At 39.3% G+C, this 20148-nt stretch overlaps 1 protein-coding gene across 2 annotated transcripts in view; it reads left to right on the top strand.

Annotated features, from left to right (window-relative positions):
* The first annotated feature begins 344 nt into the window (after nt 1-344).
* Nucleotides 345-20148, top strand: part of LOC139935189 (uncharacterized) — a 50651-nt gene continuing 30847 nt past the window's right edge. For both annotated transcript variants that reach the window (XM_071929664.1, XM_071929663.1), the window contains exons 1-4: nt 345-952; nt 15393-15426; nt 16712-16774; nt 17394-17467. In XM_071929664.1, coding sequence (XP_071785765.1) covers nt 878-952; nt 15393-15426; nt 16712-16774; nt 17394-17467 — 246 coding nt within the window. In that variant the 5' untranslated portion in view covers nt 345-877. The remainder of the gene's footprint in view (nt 953-15392; nt 15427-16711; nt 16775-17393; nt 17468-20148) is intronic.

Here is a 20148-nt window from a genome sequence, read left to right as displayed (position 1 = left end):
GTGTAGACGTGATTTCAAGTCTGAGATCGCGGTTATTCCTCTGCATCAGCCACGAGCAAGTTCGGGTGGCGACTTAGACTTGACTAGTCCGACTAGAATAACAAGTAAACCATATTCATGTAGTGGTCAACTCGAGAGCTACGTGACAGTTTCTGGTAAAGTCTAGTCGCTCCCTCGAACTTGCCCTAATGACGGAGGTTAATCGACAAGAGGGCGCTATTTCGTGTAATACATGTAGACTAAAGACCACGATCGCAGACTTGTAGCCAAGTCTAGGGGGGTGTGCAGGCTATCTAGCCGTGAAGTAGTCAAGCAACACACTGTCTCTTTTCGTCTGTGTACTGGGGTGGGTAAAGGTGTGTACAGAGCAGTAGCAGTGAGCAGAGCGTGGTGCCGTGGGTGATTTGGTGCCGTGTGGCGGTCGGTGGTGTCGGGGAGAGAGAGAGAGAGAGAGAGGAAGAAGGCAAAAGGGCCCCGGTGGCAAACGGAGAATTTGCTGACACAGCTCGGCCGACTCTTGCTGGTTGGAGCTAGCTGGTGACTAGCTGTGGAGCCGACTTTGCTGGGTTGGAGCTAGCTGGTTTAGCTGTGGAGCCAGTTAACAACAAAAACAAGAGGTTTGACATCTTGAACTGGGAAAATTCTGCTGGTTGTTTATGCTGGGATTAGTACGTGGAAAGTGAGAAGAAGAGTTTCAACTTGCCGTGATCTTTGAGCATCAAACATGCCGTAAAACATTTCCAGGCAGCATTTTGCACCTCATCAATATTAAAACAGATCTACTCTTGACAGTTTTGACAGGAAAGGAACTTCTCTTTGCTTAGACGTCAAACCCCACATTATTATAACTTCTCTCTATAACTGACATTTACCCATCATGTTGAAGATGACTACCACCAGCTCTTACTATCACTGCCTCATGATCTCACTCCTAGTCTGCACGACCCTCCAGGTAAGTTCAAATTTTCTGTGTGCTCATTTGCTTGGGGTTTTTTTTCTACCTAGGTTACACCTTTTATTTTTAATCCACACTGCAAAAAAAAGTTATTCACAATTACAAAATTTACACATGGGTGTTGTCACATAAAGATACCAAAGAGAGGATCAAAACTAACACCAATAATTATGGAACTGTCTTGGCAGATATTGTTATAAAATAAAAACAAATTACACCCTTTGTTTTTTATCTTCATCTTCTCCCCCTTTTTTTTGGGGGGGGGGGGGGCGGGGTCTATTTGGCAACACCCTAGGTCACGGTGTCAATTTTGACACCCCGGTTTGTTGCTGTCACACGCAGTGAACATCGTGACCTGTCATCGTTATATACAAACACCTCTTCGACTTTGGAGGAGCTAAATATATTTAGTTTAGGATGAAAATGAACTATTTCGTTCGAACAAAAAACTTCTTCAATGGCAAGAAGGATCTGGTCCAAAGAGAAGAAAAGTCTCAACTTTTGGAATCTACTACAAATTTAGGGACACCACCCCTCTACCCCCCCCCCCTCTACCCCCCCCCCCCCCCCCCACGGATCAAAGCCCCAACAAACTAAAGGGTCATAAGAGCAGACCCGGATGTCAAAGGTTACACATTTTAAGTAGGTCACAGACGGCATAACACTAATCCGGAAGAAGCTTCAGTAGGATCGAATCAGTGTCATGAACTCGCTGACAGTTTTATTTATGGGAAATGTCAGTGTCGAATAGCCTGACATGTTATTTTGAGGGTCACTGGGATTAAGCCTATCACTCAGGTTCGAATTTCAGCGTATGGATTTTGTTGGATAGTGTGCCTCGTTGCAGAGCAGATCATTGGGTGGATTTCAACAAAGAGTAAAGACTAGTGGAGTGCTATACGTTTTTAATATCTCCTACGACTAGTCCTAACTTGCTCTTTGTGAAATCGACTCTAAAACACTGAACTCCTTCGGCTGGGACGTAAAGCCGTAGGTCCCGTGTGTTGTGTTGTGTTGTGTTGTGTTGTGTTGTGTTGTGTAACGTATATAATAACCCACTGCACTTTTTTAAAGAGAATGGGTTCGCCCCGATGATTCTGGTCTTGATTAACTGCACATTGTAAACCATTCCATGATGCTAAAAGGGCTCATATAGTTCCACCATACCTTGCAGGCAAGACATTGACTTAACATTTTACCGCTGTATAACGCAAAGAACTTACGAACCTCAGGAGGACAGTGTTCACCTGCAGCATGCCCTTTGCATCGTGCTTTCTTATGTTCTGAATAATTCTAAAAGTAAGTGAGGCTGTAATAATACTCACTTAAGGCTCACAACCATGCCCTATTTACCGTAAATTTGGATGTCCGAAAACCCGGAGCGATTATGTCCACGTGTTTGGATTATACAATCTGAGAAACGTGTCTGACAGTAACGTTTCTCATCAGATTAAAACTTTAAGGGATAAAAACTGCTATTTTTTCTGTAACCACAATACTTCACAGTGAAATGATTATCAAAACCTGTTGTATTATACTTCTAACCAAGTAAGTATTTATTGCCATTAGTCTTAAAGGCAGTGGACACTATTGTTAATTACTCGAAATAATTATCATCATAAAACCTTTCTTGATTACGAGTATTTGGGGAGAGGTTGATGGTATGAAACATTGTGAGAAACAGCTCCCTCTGAAGTGACGTAGTTTTCGAGAAAGAAGTAATTTTCCACGAATTTGATTTCGAGACCTCAAGTTTAGAATTTGAGGTCTCGAAATCAAGCATCAGAAAGCACACAACTTCGTGTAACAATAGTGTTTTTTCTTTCATTATTATCTCGCAAATTCGATGACCGATCAAGCTCAAATTTTCACAGGTTTGTTATTTTATGCATATGTTGAGATACACCAACTGTGAAGACTAGTCTTTGACAATTACCAATAGTGTCCACTGCCTTTAAGAGTGATTACCAACATAATATGCTTTCCCTTTAAACTGTTTTTGTGCTCTTTTTAAATTTCAACACGCCTGAAGCTCAAATCCAAAAGACTTCCAAAAAGGGCAGTTAACTTTGAATATTGACTTGAGTGATCTTAAAAAAAGGCATACACATCCCTCATGCGACGTCAATGTGGTACTTGATTTAACCCCAAACCCCTGGGGTTCCTTGTAAAAAGGAACTTCTTTATTATGTTTGAGTGATGACGAACTTACCCATCCAAATGTTCAGTTGTTGAAACTTCAAGTAAAGGGGTCGTAACCCCCTCACTGGAAGTGTCTGCCATGTGTTTCACATATCAGCAGGACCCATGACCCAAAATACAAGGCCCTGGACACCTTTGGTTGTCAAAGACCAGTCTTCTCACTTGGTGTATCTTACCATATTTAAATGCATAAAAAAAGCAAACCTGTGAAAATTTGAACTCAATAAAATTGGTCATCGAAGTTGCGAGAGAATAATGAAAGAAAAAACACCCGTGTCTTTGCGCACGTTGTGTGCTTTCAGATGTTTGAATTCGAGACCTAAGCTCAGCTGAGGTCTCGAATTAAATTCAAATTATTTTTTTGTTTAGTTAGAAATTACTTCTTTCTCAAAAACTACGTTACTTCAGAGGAAGCCGTTACAAACAAAGTTTTCTCAACAACTTTCCATTGCTTCGTTAACAAGTAAGTTGTTAAGCTAACAATTATTTTGAGTAATTACCGAGTGTCCATGTGCCTTTAAAGACAGTGGACACTATTGGTAATTGTCAAAGACCAGTCTTCTCACTTGGTGTATCTCAACATATGCATAAAATAACCAAACTGTGAAAATTTGAGTTTGAATGGTCTTCGGAGTTGCCAGATAATTATGGAAGAAAAAAACACCCTTGTCACACCAAGTTGTGTGCTTTTAGATGCATGATTTTGAGACCTCAAATTCAAAACTTGAGGTCTCAAAATTAAATTCGTGGAAAATTACTTCTTTCTCGAAAACTAGGTCACTTCAGAGGGAGCCGTTTCTCACAATGTTTTATACTTTCAATCTCTCCCCATTACTCGTTACCAAATGAGGTTTTATGCTAATAATTATTTAAAACGTATTGTAGAGGGTCCAAGGTTTCGTTGAACAACCCCCCTTGGGAATTCAATCACCAAGTATCTTTCTCCAAATTCTGTTTCTGTCTGACCCCACAATATAAATTATTAGTTGATAACTTATTAGTTTTATACATTAAAATAAAGCAACTCCAAACCAGCCCTCTCGAGCTGGAACAAAACATTTTCGAAAAAGCCTGTTTAAAAAAAAAAAATTAACTACAAGATTGACATTAAAATAAAAAATGTTGAAACAAAATGAAAATTATTTATGATAATTGAAATAAGTAACTTGGATCTAACTATTTGCATTCAAAGAATGCAAACCACCGCACAAAAGTTGCAGCCAATTAATAAGCCTTTTTTATGTATGGCGGACGTGATAGTAGTGTACTGTTTAAATTTACCCAAACCTTTTAGTGTTGTAGCATTGTGTCCCCCATATCGCAAAAAGGCTCATCCGAAATGGCACGAAACAAGACTTGCGCAAACAACAGGGCCCAATTTCATAGAGCTGCTAAGCACAACAATTTGCTTAGTATGAAATTTCTTCCTTGCTAAAAACAGGATTAACAATCAAGTTTTCACTTGTTGCATAGACCCCCCTATTGCTTGTTACTGGTATTCAGCTGCTGTTTGCTTATCCTGAAAATCACGTGAAAATTTGGTTGGTAATCCAAATGAAATTGGGCCCTGGTCAATAGAGCTGCCCTCCGTGACATGCTGGACGCAGCACCCGATGAAAACATGACAAAGTGATCATGAACTACACTTTCCATTCACTCAGCGGAGTATGACATCGACAGTAGACCATAATATTGCTGATTCGACAACTAAAGTGGTACAAGCACGTACTGAGACCGTGAACCTGTGGATATATTTCACCATTCCAGGGATTTGGACTGGCCTATATATATAAACACAAATAGTTATTTTCACGGCAGATTTGGGTTACGATTACAATGTTCAATGGTGTTGTCATCATTCATGCGTAAGTTGTGTTGTAAAAACAAACTACAAAAGCCACCGAGCTTTCCATATATGATCCTTGCCGCAGCCATAGTCGTATCCTAGCCATAACCGTAGTTGTAGCCGTAGCCACCCACTTGGATACAGCCCCATGTTTTCAGTAAGATTTAGCTCAGCATAAAGTCACAGTTTATTTATCTCTAATCGTTATAACCAACTGATGATACTGGCCTTTGACAGTCCGAAAGTACACCCTGCCCTTATCCCATCACACATTGTCTATATACCCCGCCCTTGAACTTGGTCTGAATCGGTTTTCACGTGTTCCTAATGATCACACAGATTACGAGGTCCTTCCTCGTCTGTTCCGGTTGATTTCTATAATAAAGATGTTATGGTGATTCGTTTACAGAGTCGTGGTAAACCACAAACAAACTCCTTTAAATGAAATGAAAATACAAATGAATGCCCATTAAATGCTTTTATAGTTTAAATTGCTTGTATAGTTCTATATTTTTGTACTGTATGACATGTCCATCTGTAATGTCCTTCATTGTTTGTTCTTAATTGTAGTATCTGGATATTAACTCGATAGTAATTTAGTTTTATACTCTTTTTCTTTTTTTAATCCATCGGGGGGTCCTACTTTTTTTTTCTTCTTTTTTTTCTCTCCTAATTGTACGTGCATGTTTTTGTTTTCTTACTGTTCTTATTGTCTGTACTTGAATTTTTGACCTGTGAAATTAATAAATGAAATGAAATGAAATGAAAAATGAGCAAATGATGCCTCCCCCCCCCCTTTACGGACTGTGAAGGGGTAGGGGTAGCCCTGTTTCAGCCCCACGAGTATGTGGTTATGTGCCCCTGGTGGCAGTTCTTTGGGTTAACAGTTCAAATCAGTGTATAACCCTCGCCTTGAAGCGCCCATCCGTGGCACTGTGATATTAAGGCTCCTCTTCACAATTATGAGCAAACAAGCCTAACTTTGAGTGTTGGCAAAAAAATGAGTTTGTTTTTTCATGAAGCATCACATTTCGTCTATGCTGCGAAACACTGGTATAATGTTTATATACTGCACCTTTAAATTCGCTATGAAGAGAGGCAATTGTTGTCTGCCTTTCAAAATCCAAATGGATTTCCAATGCCGTGTCACTTAATGGAGTTGATTTGATTTATACTACTCTGACAGGTTGTTAAGTGGGACAGGTATATCAATTTAAACCAGTTTAGTTTTTAAAGATCATAATCCGAAAAATGTATCTGAAAAAATCATAAAGATATTGGAAAAACATGTTTGGGCTTAAAGAATATTGTAGTATATAAATCAAATTTAAACGGTAAACTTTTCTGAAGATGATTTGTATTAAACATGCACCGTTTTTCGCTCAAACCTGAGTTCAGGCGCCTTTTCCAAACTCCGGGTTATAGGCTGCAGCTCCAGCTAAGGCTTTTAAAAGGTTCCGGCTCCGGGCTTCGTGTGGTTGGAAACACCGTGCGCACTGTACACTGCTCAAAAATCGATGACAGAGGCAAAACCGGAGCAGAAGCCCAAGCCGGGCTTTGGAAAAGGCCCCATGTCGACAGTCTGGGGGAAAATGGGTCTTATAGTTTTTGAAGTAGACGTATAAAACGTTTTGTTATTCGCATCTGATAGTGGGAGGGTTTTGGGATGGGGCGGGGTTTTTGATGAGGTTGGTGGGGTCCTATATAATGCAGATGCAGCTGTAGGCCTACTTAAATTTTGTGCCACTAATTTTAGGCGTGATTACCAAACATTTATGAACACGCTATTTACCATTGGTGAATTCTGTGCACTTTAAAGGCAGTGGACACTATTGGTAATTGGCAAAGAATAGTCTTCACAGTTGGTGAATCTCAACATATGCATAAAATAACAAACCTGTGAAAATTTGAGCTCAATCGGTCATAGAACTTGCGAGATAATAATGAAAGAAAAAACACCCTTGTCACACGAAGTTGTGTGCGTTTAGATGGTCGATTTCGAGACCTCAAGTTCTAAACCTGAGGTCTCGAAATCAAATTCGTGGAAAATTACTTCTCTTTCGAAAACTATGGCACTTCAGAGGGAGCCGTTTCTCACAATGTTTTATACCACCAACCTCTCCCAATCACTCGTCACAAGGAAAGGTTTTATGCTAATAAATGTTTTGAGTAATTACCAATAGTGTCCACTTCCTTAAAGTGCATAGTACCTACTACCCATAACATTATAGTAAACCTTATAAGTATTATTAGTTCACACTCATAAATAGCTATTGTCATGAATTAACTGAACATCTGTTAGCCCCGACCATGATTGGTTAGTCAGATTTGAGAACCACCCACCTCCTTCTCAACAGCTAATTCAACCTCGATTGTCACGTCCTCTAGAAGGTCAACGACCCCATGAGGTCATGTGGTTGTTGATTGACCAACTCGCTGTTTTAGGTAACTGTTATATGTCTGTTTAAAGGCAGTGGGCACTATTGCTAATTATTCAAAATAATTGTTAGCATAAAACCTTACTTGGTAACGAGTAATGGGGAGAGGTTGAAAGTAGAAAACATTGAGAGAAACGACTCCCTCTAAGGTGACATAGTTTTTGAAAAAGATGTAATTTCTAAGTCAAATAGTAAAAGACTTCAGCTCTGTCAAATCACCCAGATTGTGTGTGTGTTTAAAGCCGTCTGTTTCAACGAGTAACACCCCCATCAATATACAAACACGTGCATGATCGAAAACTGTAGCTTCAATAAAATAATTTGGTAGGCTTTCAGGGATATTCGATTGAAAAACATCCGCTTAAAGGCAGTGGACACTATTGGTAATTACTTAAAATAATTATTAGCATAAAACCTTACTTGGTAACGAGTAATGGGGAGCTGTTGGTAGTATAAATCATTGTGAGAAACGGCTCCCTCTGAAGTAACGTAGTTTTCGAGAAATAAGTAATTTTCCGCAAGTTTGATTTCGAGACCTCAGATTTAGAATGTGAGATCTCGAAATCAAACATCTGAAATCACACAACTTCGTGTGATAAGGGTGTTTTTTCTTTCATTATTATCCCGCAACTTCGACGACCAATTGAGTTCAAATTTTCACAAGTTTGTTATTTTATGCATATGTTGAAATACACCAAGTGAGAAGACTGATCTGTGATGAAATAAATAAATTGAATTGAATTGAATTGAATTGAATTGATCTTTGACAATTACCAATAGTTTCCAGTGTCTTTAATGTCGGAAAGCGGTAATAACACAAGATTGCAACTTGTCAAAAAGCTTTCCTAGTAGACCTACTGTGTATGTGCCTTTAAAGGAACGTTACAGATTTGGTAAGAAACAAAAACCGTGAAGATCACAGATTTACATAAAACTTACAGGGTCGATGATGATATTTGAAAAGATCCCTCGAAATAGTTCTGTCTGAAATGTCTTATTTGATGCGAAACAAATAATCTAACTTCGCGTTTGGAGTTTATCGCTCAGTGAGCGTTTTATTCATTTTTATTTTGGCATCGATGCAATGCAACATTTGTAATCGGTTTTTCACTATTGTCTCATGACCCAGATGGCCGATATATCTCAAACTTCTACAGGTTTGTCAGTTTATGTATATGCTGGATTACATAAAGTGCCCCAATACACTGCCCACAACTTTTTTGTTAGCAAAACCAATTCTGTATTACGTGAAGTCATGACACAGGGCAGAGAGAGATAGAGTTTCGCGTGCTTGTTCTCTTTCCTCAGCGGGGTTTACTTATTATTTCAACCAATGAACCGAGAAAAAGATTGTTCGACTTTACGAGCATGACTGGTTCCATACATCTACAGTGTTAAAAACACAATGTCCATCTTCACTTATATCCGCATTTAAAGGAACATTACAGAATTGATTTTGCTATAAAAAAAAGTTGCTGGCAGTGTAAGCACTTTATGTAACTATTCATTATACATAAACTGACGACCCTGTTAAGTTTGAGATCGATCGGTCATCTGGGTCACAAGAGAATAGTGAAAAACCGATTACAAATTTTGCATTGCATTGATGCCAAAATAAAAATGAATAAAACGCGAAGTTAGATTATTTATTTCTCATCAAACATGACATTAATTTCAGACAGAAATATTTCAAGGGATGTTGTCAACTATCATCATCATTAGACCGTGTAAGTTTTATATAAATCTATGATCTTCACGATTTTTGTTTCTTACCAATTCTGTAACGTAATTAATTACGTCATAATGTACATGACGTCTGATTCTAAAGGTTCTAACCCAAACCTGTACGTTATTAGTTATTTCCCATAGAGCATAACCATAAATTATTGCAATTTTACATGATCTTTAAATTTTTGGGGAATTGGCGTGGGTCGGGTCCCTATACTAGGGACTTTTCGTTTTCGACGACGGATGGTTCTGCGACGGTTGTTCAGCTAAACGTTGTCGTTTTCAGCACAACGAAGATTTTTCCCAAGTACTGTCGTAGAAATTGAGGGACGACCGTCCTGAAAGCCGACGCATGCGCAGATGACGCCAAATGTCACCTTTACCGTTGCAGAACCATCCGTCGTCGAAAACGAAAAGTCCCTACCCCATACACGGACCTTGACGGGCATACCGCAATTTCTCTGAAAGGGAAGGTATATGCCTATACAATTGGATCACTTCAAAAAATCCAATGCATAATTGAAATGAAGGGCTCTTGTTAATAACAATAACGCGTATCTTCTTTCTCATTTCAGTAAGGGAATCAATGTGTGGTGAAGAGGTTTTCAACTAGTGGTTAAATCCCAACGAGGCCTGATTCTTGATAATTTTACCGATACGAACTCGAGGTAAATTATAAAGAACCAGGCCTCGGCGGGTTTAAACCACTTGTTGAAAACTGACTCAACACACTTTGAAACCCATTCATAAATACCTTTTCGGTCAAAAACAGCATCACTTTTTGGTCAAAAAGTTAAAAATTATAATTGTTAAATGATTTCTTTCAACACAAAACCCCTCCAGCTATGAAATAGTAAAGCCCTCCGCCGCCCTCGGGTAAACTCCATATAAGGGAATGCTGTGCGCGTCGCGCGTATCGCGTGATGTGGCACAACTGTTTCAGCCGTTGCTCTCGACCAATAGGAATGAAGAAACTGTCTTGTAAGAACAGGTGCAAGGTCGCGTGTCACGCCCATGAATTAACACTTTTTACCGGTCATAAACAAAGGTGTATACACACCCACGTGACGCGCTCTCCACCAATAGGAATAACGAAACTGTCTGAGGTATTTATGAATGTCAGTAAAAAAAAACGTGCAGTGATACTAAGCCAAACCTAGATCTGACAAATGTATCCAGGTAAAAAATGAACTTTTCATCACTGTCAGCATCATGGAGGGAGGGGTAAAATGCCGAAGGCTGGCAGTGAGGCTGTTCCCCATCCCGGTGAAAGGTTTCAAGTTTCACAGAGCTGCTAATATGACAACCAGGCCAGCCCTGTCAACCTTCATTGGATGTCTGATGTTTTAATAAGCTTGACGTTAACCTCAATTTCATCCTCCGAAGTCTTTGTAGACTTGTCGCCAAGTCGTTGCCCGTCGCTGTGATAGCCAAATGGCTCTCTCGTATCTCGTGAGACTGATGCTTTGTGCAAGACTACCGCTCTCACGACTTGGGTTCGAGTCCCAGTCGTGACATTTTGTGTCCTTAAGCAAGACACTTAAAGCAAATGGACACTTTCGGAACAGAAAACAAATTAAAAGTTCACAGATTAACAAATAACTTACAGGGTTTACAGAAGGTACTGGTGAAAGACTTCTCTTGAAATACTATTCCATGAAATTCTTTACTTTTTGAGAAAACATTAAAACAATATCAATTCTCGATATCGAGAATTACGGATTTACTTACGGATAACACATGTCATAACACGGCGAAACGTGGGGAAACAAGGGTGGGTTTTCCCGTTATTTTCTCCCAACTCCGATAACCAACTGAGCCTAAATTTTCATAGTTTTGTTATTTTATATATAAGTTGTGATACACAAAGTGTGGGCCTTGGACAATACTGTTTACCGAAAGTGTCCATTGGCTTTAACCATTGTTTCGTCCTTCGAATGGGGCGTAAAGCCGTTGGTCCCGTGTGTTGTGTAACGCACGTAAAAGAACCAAGTGTGCTAACTTATCGAAAAGAGAAGGGGTTTGCCCCGGTGTTCCTGGCTGAATTTGCAGCATATTGCACCACAGCACCTTGTAAAATCATTACCATGTAAAAGGATGAGGTATTATAATTCAAATGTAGTCCCACATACCTTGCAGGAAATTACTGATTGATAAAGCGCCTTCAGCATCACTGAGGGAAGGATATGCGCGCTTTGTAAGAAGCCACTTTTATCTTAAATGCAGTGGACACTAATGGTAATTACTCAAAATAATTGTTAGCATAAAACCTTACCTGGTAGCGAGTAATGGGGAGCTATTGATAAAACACTGCGAGAAATGGCTCCCTCTGAAGTAACGTAGTTTTCGAGAAAAAAAAGTAATTTTCCACGAATTTGATTTCGAGACCTCAGAATTAGATTTTGAGGTCTCGAAATCAAGTATCTGAAAGCACACAACTTCGTGCGACAAGGGTGTTTCTTCTTTCATTATTTATCTCGAAACTTCGACGACCAATTGAGCTTACATTTTCACAGGTTTGTTATTTTATGCATATGTTAAGATACACCAAGTGAGAAGACTGGTCTTTGGCAATTACCAACAGTTGCCAGCGTCTTTAAATAATAATATTTATGGGACCGTAGTCATGAAGGCAGTTGTCTCGGGCAGAGCCGCAGTCTCGCGAGGTAGTTGCGAGAGAGCCGTTTCGCTAATACCGCAGCAGACATTTTAACGACTACTCCGCACGTCTAAAGTCTTTGCGGTTCATTAACGGCTCGCTGAGATATCCCGTACCCGGATTCTTTTCGTGACCAATGGCATACCAACGTATCAAACACCATCGATGGAACAAATAAATAAATACATAGATAGAGAGAGAGAGAGAGAGAGAGAGAGAGACGATGGGCGGACAGGGGTTTAAAAATTGAATTACTTAGCGAGGGGGTTTGTTGGAGGGTAAAGACATATGTCGAAGCATTTCTGTTTGCATTTGGGATGACGTATGGTGACACAAACCATCAATTTGGAACGATGAACTTTTAGACGGGGTCGCGCTGGGGGCATCTTCAAGCCGGTGAAGAATACTTAAAGGAACACGTTGCCTTGGATTGGTCGAGTTAGTCTTTGAAAAGCGTTTGTAACCGTTTGTTATAAAATGCATATGGGTAGAAAGATGTTGTAAAAGTAGAAAACAATGATCCACACAAACATGCCTCAAAATTGCGTGGTTTTCCTTTTACCTTGTCGACTAACACATCGGCCATTTATGGGGGTCAACATTTTGACTCCCATAAATGGCCGACCATGTTAGTTCGCACAGTAGAAGGAAAACCACGCAATTTCGAGGCAAACTTGTGTGGATCATTGTATTCTACTTTTAAAACATCTTTCCAACCATATGCATTTTATAAAAAACGGTTACAAACGCTTTTGTTTTGACCAACTCGTCCGATCCAAGGCAACGTGTTCCTTTAAGTTACGATACAGCAGCTTTTAAGGGTATGACGTATTTTGAGAATCATTACATTTCGAAGTAATGGTTATGTAAAAAAATAAAGCAGTTTTTAACTCTCAAATTATGAGTTAATGGGAAAGGGGAACGTTACTGTCAGTTACGTTTTTCATGGTGTATTCTATTATTACGGATTATGCAGGGCATCTTACGAGATTATGATTAAATGGCTTGTAATCTCACCAAATATTATCTGACGATGTGTGAGGTTAGTAAAAACTAAATAGAGCTAGGGCTAGTCTTGGGTCAAGACGTTACAGTTACATCTAGGCCACGCCTAACACATAAGCAGTTACTGCTCATGTGTTCATGTTTTGAAACTAGATTATCATTTCTCGGTATTCTGACTCAATACCAAAAAGACGGCACAACAAAGTAATATTTTTGTACCAATAGCCTCTTGGAATGAAGTTTTTTTTCGAAAGAAGTGCATAACTGTTACGACACGTACATGTACACATTAATGGTAACACCCTCTGCTCACCCGAACATCTCAGTGACGTCACACTTCGAGGCATGTGAATATTAAACGCCAGAAAGCGGACGCTACTGCATTCGATGCCTCATCATACACAGCGAATGCTAAAACACTGCAGCCTCGAACAAACAAAATGAATACAATATTAAAGGTAAAAAAACACAACCCCAAATTAGTTACCCAAACTAGTTACCCAAACTAGTTACCCAAACTAGTTACCCAAACTAGTTACCCAAACTAGTTACCCAAACTAGTTACCCAAACTAGTTACCCAAACTAGTTACCCAAACTAGTTACCCAAACTAGTTACCCAAACTAGTTACCCAAACTATAGTTACCCAAACTAGTTACCCAAACTAGTTACCCAAACCAGTTACCCAAACTAGTTACCCAAACTAGTTACCCAAACTAGTTACCCAAATAAAAAGAAACTAAAAACAATAATAGTAAACTTGCGGCTACAACCATGTGTAAATCTCTAAGGGGTGATTGTTGGCTCTGAAAAGAGCCGGTTTGCTCTCGACGTTTCGAACAGTATACTCTGCTCGTCTTCAGGAGGAAAAAAACCAACAGCTATTGTTTTTTTCTGTACTTCAAAATTACCACTGACGTATAGTGCTTTCCGATGGGGATTTTTGTTCTTTTAAATCGATTCAAACAAGGGGATCCTTAAAACGAAATAAGAAACATTTGTCATGATGGCAATTCTATACTACAGAACAAATGTGCCAGCCAGCCGGCATCCCTTGAAGATGTGTCTTGAAACGTATAATACGCACACACCTACGTGCCTAGGTATGCGCTTGGGGAATTACCCACGTAATAGAACGCAAATTAGTAATTTACTCCTCTATAAGTAGCATCCAGCCTCATGACATGATGGGAATGCAACAAGATTCTGACGTCTCCACACGAGTGAAAAGACTGGAATTATAAGATAGCACACTGCTGCATATATACAGACAATCTGTACCTAAACTGAACTCCAGAAAGTGCAAGTTAAAGTGTTAGTAATTGGAAGTGATTTTCGTTGGAAAATGGGATACTAAAGATAGTAAAATACACCCAGACAAGTTATGTGTTTGAAAATCTTACTTGAACGTGGCTAAGTTAACACCCTCGGCTTCTTACGCCGTTTAGAAGGGACTCGCGTTTGGAAATTTAGATAGGGCTAATTTGTATGCTAGATAGGTGTTTTAGTACACGATATGTTTGTGTTAACCGACTCCTTCCGCTATGAGCCAAACTCATTTAAACTGAGACTACGTTGTGCAACGCGTATGTTAGCCTCTAAATAAAATTCTGTTTTCGGACCATTTTAAAATCCAAGTGTTATAGTAATGTATACACGATCTCAAAGTGGCCCATGAGCAGCGCGCCAAATCGATACCTTTCGTCACTCTAACCCCAAATTTTCAAATGGATCCATCCTCAATTCGTCAAGATAATTTGACGAAAATAAAAAGACAAAATGTATCATTCAAGTCTCCTCACAAGTTGAAGCAATGACGGGTTAGAAAATCTGCTGATTATAATAAACTTATTTAGTCTATTATTGTGCGAAACCAACAAACAAACAAAATTCTTTTTTTCTTTTTTTATGGTTGGTGTATCTCAACATAAGCATAAAATAACAAACCTGTGAAAATTTCAGCTCAATCGGTCGTCGAACTTGCGAGATAATAATGAAAAAAAAAAACACTTGTCGCACCATGGTCACACGAAAAATATGTGTGCTTTCAGATGCTTGATTTCGAGAACTCAAAAACTAAATCTGAGGTCTCGAAATCAAATTCGTGGAAAATTACTTCTTTCTCGAAAACTACATTACTTCAGAGGGAACCGTTTTTCATAATGTTTTAAACTACCAACCTCTCCCCATAACTAGTAATCAAGTAAGGTTTTATGATAATAATTATTTTGAGTAATCAACAATAGTGTCCACTGCCTTTAAATAACACTCGATTCTGCAAAATCTATTACGATGGTGTTTAACAACCTATAGTGTCTGTTTTGATGTTCAGTATCTATAATAATTATGGTATGTGACAACACCCGCGGTGTCAGTTTTAACACCCCTTCTTTTTGAAATCTAGAGTCTAAAGAGTAAGACCGTTATCAACAATCCCCTCCCTCCCTCTTTTATACCCCAGGTAATTTTGTTTTGTAATCCATTTGCATCAGGGTAATCCCATTTTCTAAAAATATTGCAAGATAACAATTTGGTTTCTGTCCCTCTGCCTTATTTGCAGGATGGAGTTGATGTTGGCGCCCCCGCACCACGTGGTAAGCCGCTCGCTACAATTTCAAAATTAGTCAGTAAACTGTTCAATACTTGGGGGCTAACAACTGATATATTTTCCACATTGCTTAAAGACACGGGACACTATTGGTGTATCTCAACCTACACGTTACTTTAAAAGTAACAAACCTGTGAAAATTTGAGCTCAATTGGCCGTCGAAGTTGTGAGATAACAATGAAAGAAAAAAACACCCTGTCACACGAAGTTGTGTGCTTTCAGGTGTTTGATTTCGAGACCTCAAATTCTAAATCTGAGGTCTCGAAATCAAGTTCGTGTAAAATTACTTCTTTCTCGAAAACTACGTGACTTCAGATGGAGCCGTTTCCCACAATGTTTTATACCATCAACAGCTCCCCTTTACTCGTTACCAAGTAAGGTTGTACGCTAATAATTGTTTTAAGTAATTACCATAAGTGTCCACTGCCTTTAAAAGTGAAATGATTCTCAAAATGTGATCTAAGACGAGTTTTTGTCGTACCCATTCTGTAATGTTCCTTTAAAGGAACACGTTGCCTTGGATCGGACGAGTTGGTCTTTGAAAAGCGTTTGAAACCGTTTGTTATGAAATGCATATGGTTAGATAGATAATTCAAAAGTAGAATATAATGCGAACTAACACGGTCGGCCATTTATGGCCGACCGTGTTAGTCGACGAGGTAAAAGGAAAACCACGCAATTTCGAGGCATACTTGTGTAGATCATTGTATTCTACTTTTAAAACATCTTTCCAACCATGTACATTTTATATAAAACGGTTACAAGCACTTTTTATAGACCAACTCGTCCGATCCAAGGCAACGTGTTACCAAATACCTAAGCAAGCCCCTTCGAACTGCAGGTGGAATCCTGACACCCCAAAGTCCTTCCACGAGCACGTCCGATAGTTTGCAACAGTTTCCTCATTTATTCGACCTTGCACTATAATTTTGTTTGGAAAACCATATGTCGGATGGCTGCTCTAATATACCAACAATGTACAAATCACAATGTATGGGCAGAAGTATATAAGGGGAATTCAAGTTCAAAGCTCAACGCGCACATCTTGAAGCGCTCAGTTTTCCATTTGACTTCATAACCCACTTCCAACAAAAAAAGGTTTCGTCTACTAAAACTTGACGCCGGTCTGATTTGCCACTAGGGATGCGTGCACCTCTTGGTGTTTATAACTTATTTATTATGACTTTCGAGAGTCTAAAACAGAAACGCTGAATTTGAGAGGAGATATCTTAACTTTAAGGATGATTCGTTTTCTTTGTTCTTATTTTCAGCGTTGGACCGAGGGCCAGACTCGATGGAAACCATCATTGAGCAGAATGAAGAACTGTTTGAAGGTAATAATTGTTATCCTGTCAATAGTCTGCCTATTATTGTAAGAGGACAATGCGACTTCGGGAGAAACAGTTGTTCTCTTTTCTAAACCACGCTTAGGCCGGGGCTATGACTGAAAGGCTATGACTTGGATTGTAAGAGGACAATGCGACTTCGGGAGAAACAGTTGTGCTATTTTCTAAATCACGCTTAGGCCAGGGCTATGACTAAAATGCTTTGGCTTGGATTGTAAGAGGACAATGCGACTTCGGGAGAAACAGTTGTTCTCTTTTCTAAACCACGCTTAGGCCGGGGCTATGACTGAAAGGCTATGGCTTGGATTGTAAGAGGACAATGCGACTTCGGGAGAAACAGTTGTTCTCTTTTCTAAACCACGCTTAGGCCGGGGCTATGACTAAAATGCTTTGGCTTGGATTGTAAGAGGACAATGCGATTTCAGGAGAAACAGTTGTGCTATTTTCTAAACCACGCTTAGACCGGGGCTATGACTGAAAGGCTATGGCTTGGATCGTAAGAGGACAATGCGACTTCGGGAGAAACAGTTGTGCTATTTTGTTTTTCTTTAAACTTACTTCCTACAAAATTTCCAACCGAACCTTTTCTTTATCCTCGTCTGTGTAGAATTTGCTGAGGGGAAATTGGATCCATTTATTACTGACAGCGATATATACGACCCGACAGTCAGTGAAAGAAGGGTAAGTGATCGACGCGCGGACCAAGCTAAGTGACATGGCCATAAACTATGAAAACAAATGAGGTTTCAGTTAAAAAGGCACTGGAAACTGTTCATTGAATATATACAAAAAAACAACTCACTGGGGAGAAGCCTTCATCTGTAAAGGCACTAGACACTATTGGTAATTACTCAACATAATTTTTATAGCATAACAACTTACTTGGTAACGAGTAATGGAGAGCTGTTGATAGTATAGAACATTGTGAGAAACGGCTCCCTCTGAAGCAACGTAGTTCTTGAGAAAGAAGTAATTTCTCACAAAAATATTTGAATCGAATTCGAGAACTCGGCTCTGAAAGCACACAACTTGTGCGACAAGGTTGTATTTTCTTCCATTATTCTCTCGCAAATTCGACAACCAATTGAGTCAAATTTTCACGTGTTCTTTATTTTACGCATATTATGTTCAGACACACCGAGTGAAAAGACTGGTCTTTGACAATTACCAAAGGTGTCCAGTGCCTTTAAGTGACATGGCCCTATGAACACCAGTTATAAAAAGTGAGGTTTCCGTTTAACCCACAAAAGTACAGCTTGCGTTTGTCCTTAGAACGAGGATGTATAAATAAACATCCATTCGTTAAAGGCATTGGACACTTTTGGTAATTGTCAAAGACCAGTATTCTCACTTGGTGTATCTCAACATATGCATAAAATAAAAAATAAAAGCTGTGAAAGCTTGGGTTCAATTGGTCATCGAATTTGGAAGAGAATAATGAAGGAAAAAACACCCTTGGTGCATTACTTTGTGTGCTTTCAGACGCGTAATAAAAGGCTTCAGCAGCTGGAGTCGTTTATTATTAATTGAGTGTGAAATTACCTGTTTCTCAAAATATACGTTACTGTTACTTCCGACGGAGCCGTTTCTCACAATGACCATCAGCAGCTCTCCTTTGCTCGTTACCAATTATTTTGAGTATTTACTGATAGTGTAGTTGCTCTTAACCCGCAAAAGTACAGCTTAGCTTAGTCCTAGGTTAAACCAATGGGGAAGAAATATACCTCATGGTTAAATAAACTTTGTATATTGCGGTCATTTTTCATGTTGTGGTTCCATCGGACGTGCTTGGATGGCTGAGGCCACAGTGATAACCTGTGCTTGAAACAATAGGGCTTTTGTAGAAAGGACATTATGGAATAGGACAATTAAGTGTTGTAGGTTGAAATTTGTAGGACAAAACTTTAGAAAAATAGGCCCCAGGGGCCTATATAGTGAGGAAAAATGAAATAATATGATCAATGTTCAGTTGTAGGTTGAGAATTTGAAGACAGAACTAAATACATTGGGTACAGCTTGGTTCAGGTTGGTTCAGTTGTTTCCTTTGCCTGCTTTTCTCATCAGTAGACCCCCGGTTCGAATCACACCACAGACTGCGGGAAACTTGCATGTTGATAAACTTTTAGTCCTTAAATGGAAGGTACATGTTTGGTAATTACTCAAAACAAATATTAGCTTAAAAACTGACTTGTTAACGAGCATTGGAGAGCTGTTGATAGTGAGAAACGGCTCCCTCTGAAGTATCATAGATTTTGAAATAGAAGTAGTTTCTCACTAAAATAATAAAAGACTTCTAGCTAGAAGTCTTTTATTCCTATCTGAAAGCACACAAATTCGTCCAACAAGGGTGTTTTTTTCTTTCATCATTTTCTCCCAACTCCGATGACCAATTGAGCTCAAATTTTTACAGGATTGTTATTTTATGCATATGTTGAGATACACCAAGTGAGAACACTGGTCTTTGACAATTACCAATAGTGTACCTTCCCTTTAAACATGATTACGTTGGTTTTGCCTTTTGGGGGATTTTCCGCCCTCATCTAAAACTGAACAATTCTTTGAATTGCCATTTAAATTGAGAACCTACCAGACGTATACCTTCTCTTTGTGAGGTATAGCAGCTGAGGAGGTATTGCACCACCCTTGTGAAGCGTCTGATTTTGTTTCTATAAATGGGGTTGGGATTATGCTTCATTCAATTAGGGGCTAAGTGGGATCCCCCTCCTCCTACCCCGATCACAGCCCCGCCTCCTGGATCCTCCATACTTTGACAAGACACAAGTCTGACAACAAGTTTAGATAAATCTCCTGATTTGATTGTTATGATAATACAACACTGTAAACCCAAATAGGGATAGCTTTTTCTTCTTTGTACTCACTCAAATATGAAGTGCGTCAGTAATTCAACGCTCGGGAGATAATCGCGAGGATCAAAGACCACACCTCTAATGACCACACCTACTTGCCACACCCTTGATAACAGGGCCGATACAACAGTGTTGGTTATTTATAATCTATATCAGAGTCAACCATTCACAAACAGTTCGGTCTCCCACTAGGCCGTCAGAATAAAAATTAATTTCTTGCATTTAAAATTGTTTAACGGAAACATAAGTAATGTTTATAGTTTGCAGGTTACCATCCAACAATCCACAAAAGTTAACATTGTCGGTAACATACTGGTGCCCCGCTCATTTTATTTACTTAGCAGTTTGTTCTGCTATTAGCTTTATGAAATGGGATCCTGCCCTTTATAGGGCACGGTAAGCACAAAATTAATTGATGTGATAAAGCAGGGACATGAAACTGGACAAACATTGAAGAACTAACTTTTCGGGACCAACCTATCTTTCAAGAAGAAT

The sequence above is a fragment of the Asterias amurensis genome, chromosome 3 (assembly GCF_032118995.1).
Source record: "Asterias amurensis chromosome 3, ASM3211899v1".
In the NCBI taxonomy this organism is placed as follows: domain Eukaryota; kingdom Metazoa; phylum Echinodermata; class Asteroidea; order Forcipulatida; family Asteriidae; genus Asterias; species Asterias amurensis.
Note: the sequence above shows the minus strand (reverse complement) of the source record. Positions and strands in the feature narration are given on the sequence as shown.